At 34.1% G+C, this 14075-nt stretch overlaps 1 protein-coding gene across 1 annotated transcript; it reads right to left on the reverse strand.

Annotated features, from left to right (window-relative positions):
- Positions 1–1644: 1644 nt before the first annotated feature.
- Positions 1645–5972, reverse strand: LOC133318280 (glucan endo-1,3-beta-glucosidase 14). Its single transcript, XM_061520276.1, has 4 exons — positions 5831–5972; positions 4319–5346; positions 4075–4189; positions 1645–1934 (listed from the first exon to the last, which is right to left on the reverse strand). The coding sequence occupies exons 1-3, from the start codon at positions 5904–5906 to the stop codon at positions 4118–4120; spliced, it is 1176 nt and encodes a 391-aa protein (XP_061376260.1). The 5' UTR covers positions 5907–5972; the 3' UTR covers positions 1645–1934; positions 4075–4117.
- Positions 5973–14075: the final 8103 nt, after the last annotated feature.

The raw sequence follows: 14075 nt of genomic DNA on the forward strand, positions 1-14075 counted from the left end.
ATCTAAAAAGAAAAATTATTTTTGATAATAAAATATCAAAATTATAAATAGTGATAACTAACAAGTAATGGATAACCAATATGTTCTAACTGCTTCATACACTCTGCAATTTTGGATCATCGTTCATCAGGATATAATTTCACTTCTTTCAATGCACATAATGATTCAAAAACATGTATAAAAAAAAATGATTCAAAAACAAAACAATTCTCATAGCATAACTTATAATAGAATTGCAGTTTTATAAGACATAATTATAAAAGACATATATCCAAACAAAAAGATATGAAGATATGTGCATAGGATTTGAGGAAAACGAAAATTGGGTTTTTTTTTTAATTTCTTTTCTGTAAATCTTTTTTTTTAAAAAAAATAATTCGTTTTAAGTAAAAACGGTAAAAACATAAGTTTTTGCCGTTTTTACGTGTTTGCGTGACGTTTTTACCAGTTTTTATCGAGGGCCGTTTTTACTTGCATTTTTTTGTCTTTTTGACAACAATGATTCTTACCATTCTTCTTCGGTTGATATAATTAGAGCTGGCAAAATGGGCCGGGCCCGCCGGGCCGGCCCGCCCCGCCCGCCAAACGGGGCAGGGCGGGCTGAGTTTTCTAAACCCGCTGCCCGGCAAGCCCGCCCGGGCTGATTTTTTTTTTTTTTTTTTAATTTTTAGTGTAAAATGTGACGGGCTTGGCGGACAGCCCGCCCCGCCCGCCCAAACGGGACGGGGCGGGCAGAGATATCTAGCCCACCTTCAATGGCGGGGCGGGTCAGCCCGCTTTTTGGCGGGCTTTTGGCGGACAGCCCATTTTACCACCTCTACATATAACAAGCAGCATTCAAATTTAATGAGTAACGACCCTGAGCCTTTAATGTCTTTGATCATAATCTCTCATATGCTTCCCAAACATCTTTCTCCAATACAAGTATAATCAAAGTTAAAGTAAACATCATGTTTTTACGTTAAAAGTTTTACCTTATTTCTTTGTTTGCAATTGTGCAATCTCTGAAGTGAAGTTTAATTTTCATTATTGAAGCTATTATTATACCTTAGTCTTAACTCAAGGACACGGCTCCACAAACCCACCTATTGATGACAACCACATTATATTTAGAGCAATCATCCAAGTAGCTGGTAAACTTTCATTTTCTTACGTGTGGTCCATTCAATTTCTAATTGATATTTTTCATACTACTTTGTTGTTGTTGTTTTCTTTAGCCCAAAAATATTTTAGGCGTGGAGGTTCGCCATCTGAACAATGCTTCGACGCAAAAAGAATTTCAAAATAGCAAGCTACGCGTGCACACAAAAATTAAAGTAACTCCTTTTGGGTTTGTTTATAATTTCGTCATCCTTTTGCAATCAAAGCGTGCACAAAAAACATTTAAGAAATATCTCCTTCAAATATGAAAATAGACATATCAGAAAGAAAAAGTCTTTCACTTATCTCAACTATTTTGTTCTTAAATGCATTTTAAAATGATTAAAAAAAACTATTATAACTGGCATAAAAATGGGCGACAGTTGTATTTATACATTGAAACAAATCAGATAAAAAATTATCAATTTAAGTTTTACATGTAAAATTTCTGACAGAGGCTACAAAAAAAAAAAAAAAAGATCCTCATAAGTCATAACCCAACATTTTCTTCTACATATACAACATATTTCTATCTTTCTGTCTAAAAAAGAAAATACACTTTCTATATCAACTTTCTGTCAAAAAAATAATTTTACTCCTTATTACATATCCAATTTCTGGCCTCTACCTTTGATTGTTGCTAAATTTTGAAATCAATAATTATATGAATGGTTTGAGCTACTAGATTTCTTTAAGCTAAGCCTCGAACAATTGTTCCCATTGCTGTGTAAGAAAAATGCAGGATTTGCCTTCAAGAAAAGAGAAGAAAAAAAAGCTATGCTGCTTTTGTCTCCCTGCAAAAAAGCATCAATAATAAGTCAATAACAAGCTGAAAAGTAAATTTCTAAAAATAAATATCAAAAGTGGAAGAAATTCTTATGCAATACTTCCAGTACAATTTACTTAAATATTTAGTTTTTTTATTTACATCGCATTTTCTATGGCCATTTTATTAAATCTTTAAAATGGACGTACCAGTACTAGATATACTATTGAATGACATATATATTGTTATTAAATTTCTCTTCAACCCATTTCTTTTTTTTTAATATTATTCGTCGGTTCATTGATATTCAACTAATCCGATTCGAGCTGAGTAGAATCACATAGACGGGCAAAACTCTTTTTATCAAGTTTTAACATAGTTACATTCATATAAATTCGAATTCAAAACCACCAGTTAACTTTAACGAATTAATCCACATACTTGTCAATCCATTCCCCTTTTGATCAAAATATATGAAACTATTGATCATTGCTACGTCGTTAATATCCTTTGGGCTTGCTAAATCTACTTAAAATTGGGGTACCAAAAATAAAAAGAGAGAATGCTAAAAAATTTATGAAGAGAGAGAAAATGCTGATCCAATAGTGATTAGACAGGTAATAAGTTGGTAGTGGAAAATTTTTGGTAGTAAAAATATCCCTCCTCCCGTTTAAAACAGTACAAATATAAAGATATTTTTGCCTAGCCAATATGTCAACATCAGAAAAGAGAAGCACTAGTTATGCACCAAAAGGTCAAAGCAAGCATAGAGAAGCAGCTTGCAATCACTATTCGAGGCTTAATATTTTTCTAGTGGTTGTGCTGTCAATCTTATCCCGTTAGGACCATTCTTACGTAACAATTCTATAAATTCAATTTCATAGGTTTGGCCCATGTCCATGTCCATGTCTAACAGCCGCCTCCAGCCCACTTTTGTAGAATCTTCCACATGACATGATTTTTGTCCAACAAAGAAGCATGATTAATTCTTATTCAGGTTAATGGGTTGAAAGTTTTCTCCATTCACACTCTCAAAAGTCAAAACTGCACCTATGCTTACGAGGTTTTTTAAGTTGCATGTGACACGCAACAATGCCATGTATGTAATGTAACACGTTGTTTGACCTCCCAAACAGTTCATAAAAGGAAATTCTTATTCTAAGAGGCACAAGTTATCAATTACTTGATAGTAAAATAGAACCTCTGATACTATGAAAGTTCATCTTGGGATGTCAGGGAGAAAGTAGTGGAAAAAGGGTAAACCACTTTTGAGATAAGGTTCACAACCATGAACAAAATTCATGAGGACTGGCTTTTTATTATTTTTCTTTTTTTTTCTTTTTTTTTTTGGATTACATCCGAGTATCTCCACAGCCCATAGCCATGAGACTAATTTCTCGCCCCGGATCAGCGCACAAAGCGATAAAGAGCTAGCCACAAAATGCTTTCCATTCACAAGAGTTGGAGTTCGAACCCCCAACCACTTGTTTAAGGGACGAGATGCTGAACTATCACGTCCACCGACGTGTTTTTATTTTTTTCCCTCTGAATACAACTGAAATTGGACTTTTGTATAGGTGAAGACTAGAAGAATTTTATTCATGTGAAGATTCACACGCATGATTGCAAGTGGGAGATAAGGAAGATGGACACCCATTACCATATTGTAACCTTTAATAATAATAATAATAATGGGAAAAGAAAGGTTTTCTAATTTCTAGGGATGGTATAGCGACACGAATTAGACAGCATTTGACAAGTTCTACTTAAAAGAGATACCATTTAGGCAGAACTTTGCACAGTATGGTTCCAAAACTTTCCAATCATATCATTTTTCACGCTATTGTATTTGGTATGGTCCTATTAGAAAGTCAAAAGAAAAACATGAAGGAATCGTAAACGCTTTCAAACTTTTTGACAGAATTCCCACCCCATTATGCCCGTGATCATTGCAAATTTGCTTTGATATGGTATACTTGATTCATAAGAATTTAGAGGCTGAACTATTTAGCATGTGACCTAAAATTCTACAGCATAGTTTCATTTTTGATATTTTATAAGACCCCCGTGATATCCCAACAAATACTGATATCGTAATGGGGAAAAAAAATAAAAATATCAACACTTGCAAATAAAAAAATCAAGGACAAAATTAAATTTTTCCTCACCTTCAACAACTTCCACTTGCAAAATCTTTTCTTTTATTCCTCATCACGATCTTGAAAGCTCCCAAGTGAACACCAACAATGTAAATATGAAGATGAGAAAATTGATGGACAAAACCTGCAGATTAACAGCAATAGCAACATTAATAATTATTCAATCAGATACTCTAGACAAATATTAAAAACAAAAGGCAATGAAACTTGTGCACAAGTAAGCAATTTTTGTGAATTTCTCATATCTACTTACATTGGATTTGGATTCTATAACCATTTGTGGGAGATAACCCTGTAATCCAATGTTATAAACTGGGGTACCATCAGGATAATAAAGGCCATAGTTTCTCTCTGATATAGGACCAGGCTTTAAATCCTCATTAAAAAGAGCAAACACAAAAATATCAATTGGAACGGATGGATTAGCAGGAGTGCCTTGTTTCTGCTCTATTCTCTTCAACAAATTACTATTATATATTTCTGCATTCTCAGGTGTGGCTCCAACCTCATCAGGGTCACCCTTAGAAGGCCAACCTGTCTCTGAAATCCTGACTACAATATCAGTATGCCCCAGCGCTTTGATGGCAGCATATACAGCATCAATTTGAGCATACAACATGTTATCATAAAGCAAATTGGTATTTGGATCAATGGACCCTGGATTTGGCTGAAAAAGTACATAATTTAGAGAAATTTGATTTGGGTCACCCTTATATGCAAAAAAAGGATATGCATTGATGAGGAAAGGTGATTTGGTTTGAGCATGAAAGTTAAGAAGGGGTTGAATAAATTGTATCAGATTTTGACTGAAAGCCCCAGATGAAGGAGGGTATGAAGAGGATAAAATGTTGAAAGAATGAGCTGTTGTGACAGTAACTTGTTGAGCTAGTCCAAGATTAACAAGGGCATTATACACACTTTGCATTGCTGGAACGAGGTTTATCATGAGCTGAGTATCATTGCTATCGAAGACCTCATTTCCTACCGTGATGCAAGTGATTTTGGTCTGTGAAATGTAAGGTTGAACACGCTGTTGAACCCAACTCTGAGCATTACTAGGGTCTCTCACGCTTTGCAGGTCCTCGTTTGCAAGTCCTATAATAAATTCTACATTAGACTTGGAGAAAGCAGATAGAACATTTGGATCAGCATCATAGAGTTTGATTCTGCTGACATTCAGAGATTTTATAAGAACAGCCACACGAGATGGAGAAGGAAGATTGTTGGCTATTTGTCCATAGTTGATTCCAAAATTAAAGCCACGGGTTTGCACAAACACATCTGAAAAAAAAAAAAAGAGTTTGAAATATCAGATTATTTGAGAGACAATCATAGCTATTACGTTTGTTTTACAATGCTGAAAAGCTATAAAATTGATTTCACTCCAAAGAAAAAGCATACCCCAAGAATTGTACCAATTAACAATCAACCTCTGAATAGAAAATGGTGTAAACAGACAAACCCATTTTCAGATCAGATATTGAACAAACGCAAAAGACATATATTTTTATATGGAGATTGGAGAATTGATACTCAACCCAATTGACAAAATCAGAAGGCTAAATTAATGGTTGATTCCTCTGAGCACACATTTAGTCTCACTTTCATTCCATGAAGCTAGAAGGAATAGTATTCTTATCACAACTCAAGTAGGATAGAATGTTTCATTACCAATGAAACATTAACAAGATAAGATTATTCATTGACTTTGTTTCCATGGAATCATACATAACAAGACAAGTGAGTAACATAACAGATAACGAACCCGAAATAGTGAGAAGCAGAAACAGCACTCTGAAGAGGAAGGAAGAGGTTGTCATTACTGAATTGATGTTGGCCATAATCGCCAACCAAGACCACAACGTTTCCAGGCTGAAAAATCAACAGCAAATAATGTTGGCCACATAGCAAAGCTTATCATATATCATATATATAACATATAAAACAGAGCAACTATATGTCTTTATGTGAAAACTGGGCTATGCTATTGGTTTTTCTCTAGCTCTCTCTTAGTTGGTGTTGTTGTTGTTGACATTATAATAAACCGACTAATTAGTTTCCACGTATTAATAAAGAAAAATATTAACCTCGTCACGTGAGACAACAAGTCTCTCCTACACACTCAAAAAGATTTCTCCTATTATGGATCCACATAAAATTATGTGTACAACATGATAAATATCTCCTGTTACGTAAGAAAATATAATCCCATTAATAAATAATAACGCCGGTATTAGCCATTTAGGCTCTGCCGATTCGCCGACATAAGGAGATTTATTTATTTTTTAATAGATTAAGGAGATTTTATTTATAACCTGTCACTACTCACTACCTCATTGATATTTACAAAATAAGATCCTTATTTTTTTTCTGAAAAGATTCATGATTCATGAGCACTGCCAACTGTGGAGTAAAAAATTAACTTTATAATTGTTTTCTCGTTCCGTTACTGTTGTCTCCATTTTGCTTTAATGGCTTACATTAGTTTTTAATTACTTTTATTCCTTCTTTTTTGGATTATATTAGTGTTTAACTCCCCAAATCTAAAGTAGAAGAGCCAGTGAGTTAAAAGAATTTTAATTGTAACCATCAGAACCTTTTTTTCCGTTTTTGTTTGTTGTTTTTTTAAAAAAAAAATACTCTTCAGTCATCAATTATAATTATGTAATTCAGTTATGGGGAAAAACATCTATTATTTTAAAGGATATAACCTTATATCATTTTAGATCCTAACCGTTGATTTCTATTCATCAACGATGGGTCAAATTTAATAGGCCAAATTTATTATTAATTAATTAATAATTTTGATCCATTAAATTATAACATTTGATAGACGAAAATCAATGGTTAAGATCTAAAATGATATAAGCTTATATCCTTTAGAATAACAGATATTATTCCCTTCAATTATTATATGAAAATTATTTATTTTTTCTCTACATATCCACTGACAACTTTTGAAGAAAAATAATAATAATTTAATATTATAATTATATATTCTCCGAAATATATAATTATAATCGATGATAGAAAAAAAATTAGCAAGAAGTAGATTTTTTTTTTTTATTTCTATGGGATATGAAAACACTGAACTAATTGAACCTTCAATAAGCAGCTGTAAATTTAAAATTTTAGTAAGATCTTATTCCATTCGACCGAATTAATTAATCAAGGTAGAAAAATTAAAAAATAAAACGCTGAATTATTGTCAACTGAAATTAAAAGCAGATAAAGGGGTTGGAAGTTGAACCGTCGCACTTCTGGGGAAGGCTGCTTGACTTCTTGAGCCATCAGTGGCAGTTTATATATATTATTTGGTATGGACTAATTTGGGTATAGATATTTATTTTGTGAATAAAATAAATAACTTAATCTAATTAAAATACTAAAAATATTATTTGTACATTATTTTATTTTCATTTTTTATATTATTTTATTTTTAAATAATAAAATAAGAAAAATATAATTCCAAAACACTTTTTTTTTTTTTTTTTTCAATCAAGAAAAGTATAAAAAAAATATTGTTTTCAAAATAGCATCACTGTAAAAGATAGATGAATCTAATATAATTTAGATTTTTATGTATTTCAATATAAAACAAATAAATAATGGAATGGATAAATAACATTTTTTATTCAGTAGCAGCTAGCCTAAAAGCACAGTTTAACTTCATTATAGGTTTAAAAATAATTAATTACACAATAATTACGTGGATTAGAAGGGTAATGATGGATAAGTTTGTAGACTTTTTTTTTTTTTGGTAAAAAGTTTGTAGACTTTATATAAGATCATCTGAATTTTTAAATATTTTAGTTGAATAAAAAGATTAAAACAACAATGATCGAGCTCTTAATTACTTTTTAGATCAGAAAACAAACATATGTATAGAATATTCTCCAATTCATTTCTATTTGTGGTATGTTTTTATTTATTTTTTATGACCCAAAGGTAATAAAGAAAAAAAAAACTGTCCTTTTTTTTTCGGAATGTCAAAAGTGATACTAAAATTTTAAAGTGAAAGATAAAAACATAGGATGGAGAAAAAAAATTCTGAATGGTAACATCTGGCTAATTAATTTGATGAATCGGGAAAATGAAACACTATATTATAATATAATATTGGGATTATAAAACGTTGAAATGTAAAATGTTTACGCGGATCTCAGCATAGCCCACGTGTTAAGCACCGCCTCTCTGAAACCGCGCTGACACCTCAGCATTGGCACGTGTTTGCGTGTTAATATCTGTTTGCGCACTAAGCACCACTTTTTTGAAAACCGAGCTTACTTCCAAATTTCTCGTCGACTAGTCCTATATGAAAAAAATTATTTTGAAATAATTTTGTTATGTGAAATTTTTATGTCTATTTTTTTTTATATACAATAAATAGATAGGATCCAATTATTATTATTGAAGAAAGAGATGATACAAAAATCTCACATTATCAGATCATGTGGAGTTCAGTCCAATAAGCCTTTGTAACATTATCTATAAGGCAGTTACCAAACTGATCGCTCTTAGGCTTAGACCTTATATGAACGCTATTGTCATGCCCAACCACTGGAGCTTCATTCGGGGTAGACACAGCTCTGACCACATTGTTATTGCTCAAGAAATCATACACTCTACGCGTTGTAAGAAATGGAGAAAGCGATGGATGGCCATCAAGATTGATTTGGAGCAAGCTTACAATTGAATCGATTAGGATTTTATGGAGCTAACTCTTAAGGAAACTAGACTGCTTTTAATGCAGTTAAGATTATCATGCAATGTGTTTCGACAACTTCCCTTAATGTCATATGGAATGGCAGCCATACTAGAGATTTCAACCCAACTAGAGGCATCAGACAAGGTGATCCTCTTTCACCCTACCTGTTTGTACTTTGCATCGAAAGATTGGCTCATCTCATCAATGAAGCGGTAGCCAGGAAAAAGTGGAAGCCTATAGTCTTGAAGAAAGGAGGACCTCCTTTGTCCAACCTTTTTTTCGCTGACGACTTGCTCATTTCCCCTGAGGCTTCTATGGAACAAGCGAGTTTAATAATGCAAATCATTGACTGTTTCTCCAGAGCTTCTGGCCAGCGAGTGAGCAGGGAGAAAACAAGAATCTTTTTCTCCAAAAATGTTCATAATTCTAGGGCTAAAGAGATCACAATCTTAACAGAATTCTCCAGGACGTCTGACTTAGGGAAATACCTGGGTATTCCTCTCATTCATGACAGAGTTTCATTAGCAAAGTTTGACTTTATCCTCAGGAAAATTGATGTCAGGCTGAGCAACTGGAAGAAGGCAACCCTCTCGCTGGTTGGTCGCATGACCTTAGCTCAATCAGTCCTTGCTAGCATTTCGATTTATTCAATGCAGACCTGCATTCTTCCTACCAAGATTTGTAGGGATATTGAGAAAAAGATTCGGGACTTCATTTGGGGCTTTTCTCCGAAGACTAGGAAGATCCATGGCACTGCCTAGGATAATATTTGTAGAAGTAAAAGAGTTGTGGCCTGGGAATCAAAAAGATACGCCCCCTTAATAGAGCGTTCTTTATCAAGTTGGGTCGTGGCCTCCTTACTCAGTGTGATTCTTTATGGGTGAGAGTTTTGAGAAATAAGTATCGAGTGGGTGAAGGCCTTATCCCCCATCTTTCTGCCAAAAAAAACTCTTATTTCTTATGAAAAAGGATTCTGAATTTTTTGCTTTCAATCATAGAGGTTCTAGCATTCAGGTTGGGAACGAGAATAACACTAGTTTCTAGTTTGACAAGTGGGTTCCTAACTGTGTCCCTCTTGTTGGACAAAACACTGTGGAGATCAATAATAAAAATCGCTTTTGGATTGTCAACCACTTGGTTAAGAGCAATGGAGGCTGGAACTGGAACTACATCTCGACCATGATATCAAGAGAGGCTTGTGAAAAACTAGCTAATATTCTTCCACATACTCCCCTTAGTGGGGAGGATAAAGTTATCTGGACTCTCTCGATTGACAACATGGTCTCCATCAAATCTGCCTATAATCTTGTTATTGCTGCTACTTATTTTGAGGAAAGTCGTGATTGGGATGTAATATGAAATTGGGATGGACCGAATCGAATTAGATTCTTCTTATGGCAGGTAAAAATGATATCCTTATGACGAATGTCAGAAGGATGGAGCGTAAGTTGACTACCTCAGCCTTGTGTCCAAGATGCCTTTTACACGTGGAAAACTGTCAACATGTCCTTAGAGATTGTGCTTGGAGCAAGAGAATTTTGGAGAGGCTCCTCCAAAACCCCTTACCTCAGACTTTCCTCAACCAACCTCTTTAGCTTTGGCTGAAAGATAATCTAACTAAACGCACGGGTGCTTGCTTTGTCCAGCATTGGCACCTAACCTTTGGATTTGCTTGTTGGCATATATGTAAAGCTAGAAACGAGTTCATTTTCAATGGCAAGACTTCGAATGTTTGGGGGACTAACTTAGCTATAAAAAACTTTGTCTGCAGTATCATTGATGCTAAAAAACTCTTTCTCCCATGTGGCCTCTCGTCCGTGCAAAAATATGTTCAAGATATTAGATGGCAGCACTCTTGTCATGGTTGGATCAAGGTGAACGTAGACGGTTCTAGCACCAACAATGGGAAAAGTTCCAGCTTCTGAGGTGTATTGAGGAATGATACGGGCAAGTGGATTCTTGGTTTTTATGGTAGGTTGGGTCATGGTAACTCGTTAACCACTGAGCTTAGAGGCTTTCTGGAAGGAGTGCAATAAGCGAGAAAGGCAGGTTACAAATATGTGTAGGTTGAGGGGGATTATATGGTAGCTGTTAACATATCAACAAAGCTTGCCAAGAAGGCCACCCCTTTGCTCCCTGTATCAGCAGGATTCAGAACCTTCTTTTAGAGGATTAGAATGTGATAGTCTCTCATGCTTATAGAGAATGATTTAGGCTAGCTGATTAGCTAGAATCTTATGCCAACCAATTCCACGATTGGGACGTCCATCTTTTTGTTGAGCCTCTTTTAGGCTGCTGAGATCTTTTATGTAGAGAAGTTATGGGCATCAGTAGCCCAAGATTCTGTAGATTGTAGTTGTTTTTTTTTTTTATTTCCCTTATTTCCAAAAAAATAAATAATGTATTCCTAAATTATTTACACGTTTCTGATTCATATAAATATAATTTTATTTTTATTTTTAGCCCCTTGTTATTTTATTTTATTTTGGTATAATACCGAGACATCCTTATTCAACCTCTTTCGATTACCTTGTCCTCGGAGTATGGCCCTGAAGGCTACTCCCTTACTGGAACAACGAGTGCATTGAGTTTCGCCATCGAAAAAAGGATGAGACTAATTTCCTATTCGAGGAGAGATGCACGTCCTTTGGCCCCCAAATATTTTTCAAGAATTTACTTAAGACAGGGAATGAACCCAAACAAACACTTAGGAGCTCAGTTTCCAACTGAGCTACTTTTGGGGATTAAGTCCCTTGTTATTTTAAAGTGAACACATTTAGTCTTTACTATTCAATTAGTTTTATACTTTTATTATTATTCACCAAGAATTAATAATCATAGTTATCGTATTATACGATATGATATGTATTGTATGATACGATTCACAAGCGCAACAATATATCGAGAGGTTGTATCGATGAGATAGACACAATACAATATCGTAGTGTGTATTATTCGATACGAAAATCAAATCAAATTTTATAAATTTTTAATAAAAATAAAAATTTAATTTGTGATTTAAATTAAAAAACAATAAAATTATTATTAATAAAAAAGAAAATAAAAATTTGATTTGTGATTTAAATTTAAAAGTTAATTTGAAAAATCTATATTAATAAAGGAAACAAACAAATATTTAAAATCTCTTCGGTCTTCAAAATAAATAAATAAACAAATTCAAATTAAAGTAACATAAAGTTATGTAAAATGTCAGAATTAATTATGTCACTAATAAATGCTAATAGTGATAGTAGTAATAATATTAGTCTTAGTGATTAATGAGTAGGAGAATAATTATTTTGTACTTTAATTATTTATGTATTTTGCTAATTAGATCCTTTTTAGAATTTGAATTTATTTGATATTAATTATATTATAATTTTTTAAATTATTTTCTATTATATTTCTGTATCTTACGATTTGATACACATGATATAAAAATTGGACATGATATACGATACGATTTGGGATCTAACAACCTTAGTAATGGTATTTACAAAAAATACTTTTATCAAGTAATGATGGAATAAATGAAATGTCACATCATAAGACATTTTAAATTAAATAAACTATTAGAGTAGCATTAATTTGTTAGGATCCTGATTGTAACTATCACGGTTTGTTACCTTGTATATTAAAATAGATTAGCTTGATTTATGCTTTCTGTTCCTTAGTTTTAGCTGATTTCCTGATGTAAATAGATTAGCTTGATTTATGCTTTCTGTTCCTTAAGTTTAGCTGATTTCCTGATGTAAATAGATTAGCTTGATTTATGCTTTCTGTTCCTTAAGTTTAGCTGATTTCCTGATGTAACCAATTGTAAATCTTGGTCTATATAATAGACCCAATTTAATATATCATCAGGCTGCGAATGACAGCAACTTCTGTTATGGTATCAAGAGCTTGACGATCAACAAGCCTTCATTTTTTTTTTTCATCATGACTTCCGCACCTAAAACCTTCAAGGTTTCTGATTTTACACCAGAAGTTCTACAACATCTCATGTCCTTGGCTGTCTCTTCTGCCCCTCCAGTTGATAAACTTACGGGTAAGATTTTACACCCATCTTGGATCATCGACAGTGGTGCATCCCAACACATGACGGGCACACTCTCCTATCTATCCAATGTGCATTCTATTTCTCCTTGTTCTGTGGGACTGCCGAATGGAGTTCATGATATTGCTACGCAATGTGGCAGCATTACTTTGGGCTCTTCTCTTCATCTCTCCAATGTTCTTTATGTCCCTTCGTTGGCTTGTAATTTGATTTCTGTATCTCAGCTTCTGCGCCAGTCTTGCTTGGCATTGTTTGTTAATTCTGTTTGTTTGATACAGGACCTAAAGCAGAAGAGGACGATTGGAACGGGTGTTGAACGAGAAGGGGTGTATATATTGTGTGCATCATCAGCTTCTGCTCATGTTGCCAGTACGTCAGATTCTGCAGCACTATGGCATCGTCGTCTAGGACATCCATCTTCCCGTTATTTATCTTTGTTACCTTTTATTTCCAATGCAAATAATTTGGCTCCTTGTGACGTTTGTTGTAAAGCCAAACAACCACGAAGTCCTTTTCCTATTAATAATAAACGTTGTTTACATCCTTTTGATTTACTTCACTGTGATATATGGGGGCCATATCATATGGCATCTACAACTGGTGCCCGCTATTTTTTAACTGTAGTCGATGATTTTAGTAGACATGTTTGGATTTTTTTGATGCGCAATAAAACTGAAACTTCCACATGTTTACTTCGGTTTCTCCACTTGGTTCGCACCCAATATGATGCATCTGTTAAGCGAATTCAGAGTGATAATGGGACTGAATTTTTGTCATCTGTAGTCCAAGAGGCTCTCTCATCCTACGGTATTCATCATCAATTATCATGCACTTACACCCCACAGCAAAATGGACGCGTTGAACGTCGTCATCGTCACATCCTCAACGTGGCTCGTGCTTTGCGTTTTGATGGTCACTTACCTATATCTCTTTGGGGAGAATGCATCTTGACCGCTGCTCACCTCATCAACAGGACACCGACTCCACTCCTTGGTGGTCAGTGTCCCTATGAAGTTTTGCATGGCACTCCACCAAAGTATGATCACTTACGGGTCTTTGGGAGTTTATGTTACACTACTGTTTTACCCAAACCACATGACAAGTTCGCTCCTCGCTCCCGTAAGTGTGTGTTTGTTGGCTACCCTTTCAACAAAAAAGGATGGAAGGTCATGGATATCTCCACTCATGAAATATTTGTTTCTCGTGATGTTTTATTTCATGAAACTATTTTTCCATTGGCTGCAA

Source organism: Gastrolobium bilobum, unplaced genomic scaffold (genome assembly GCF_033153095.1).
Source record: "Gastrolobium bilobum isolate Gb01-03AN ecotype WA unplaced genomic scaffold, APGP_CSIRO_Gbil_v1 utg11607, whole genome shotgun sequence".
In the NCBI taxonomy this organism is placed as follows: domain Eukaryota; kingdom Viridiplantae; phylum Streptophyta; class Magnoliopsida; order Fabales; family Fabaceae; genus Gastrolobium; species Gastrolobium bilobum.

What these genes read in the sequence shown, in the direction of transcription:
- LOC133318280 (XM_061520276.1), bottom strand. Translation starts at nt 5,906, where the DNA reads ATGGCCAACATCAATTCAGTAATGACAACCTCTTCCTTCCTCTTCAGA. An exon ending in TCTGCTTCTCACTATTTCGG is followed by an intron (nt 5,347 to 5,830) that starts GTTCGTTATCTG and finishes TTTTTTTTTCAG; the next exon opens with ATGTGTTTGTGCAAACCCGT. An exon ending in TTATAGAATCCAAATCCAAT is followed by an intron (nt 4,190 to 4,318) that starts GTAAGTAGATAT and finishes GTTAATCTGCAG; the next exon opens with GTTTTGTCCATCAATTTTCT.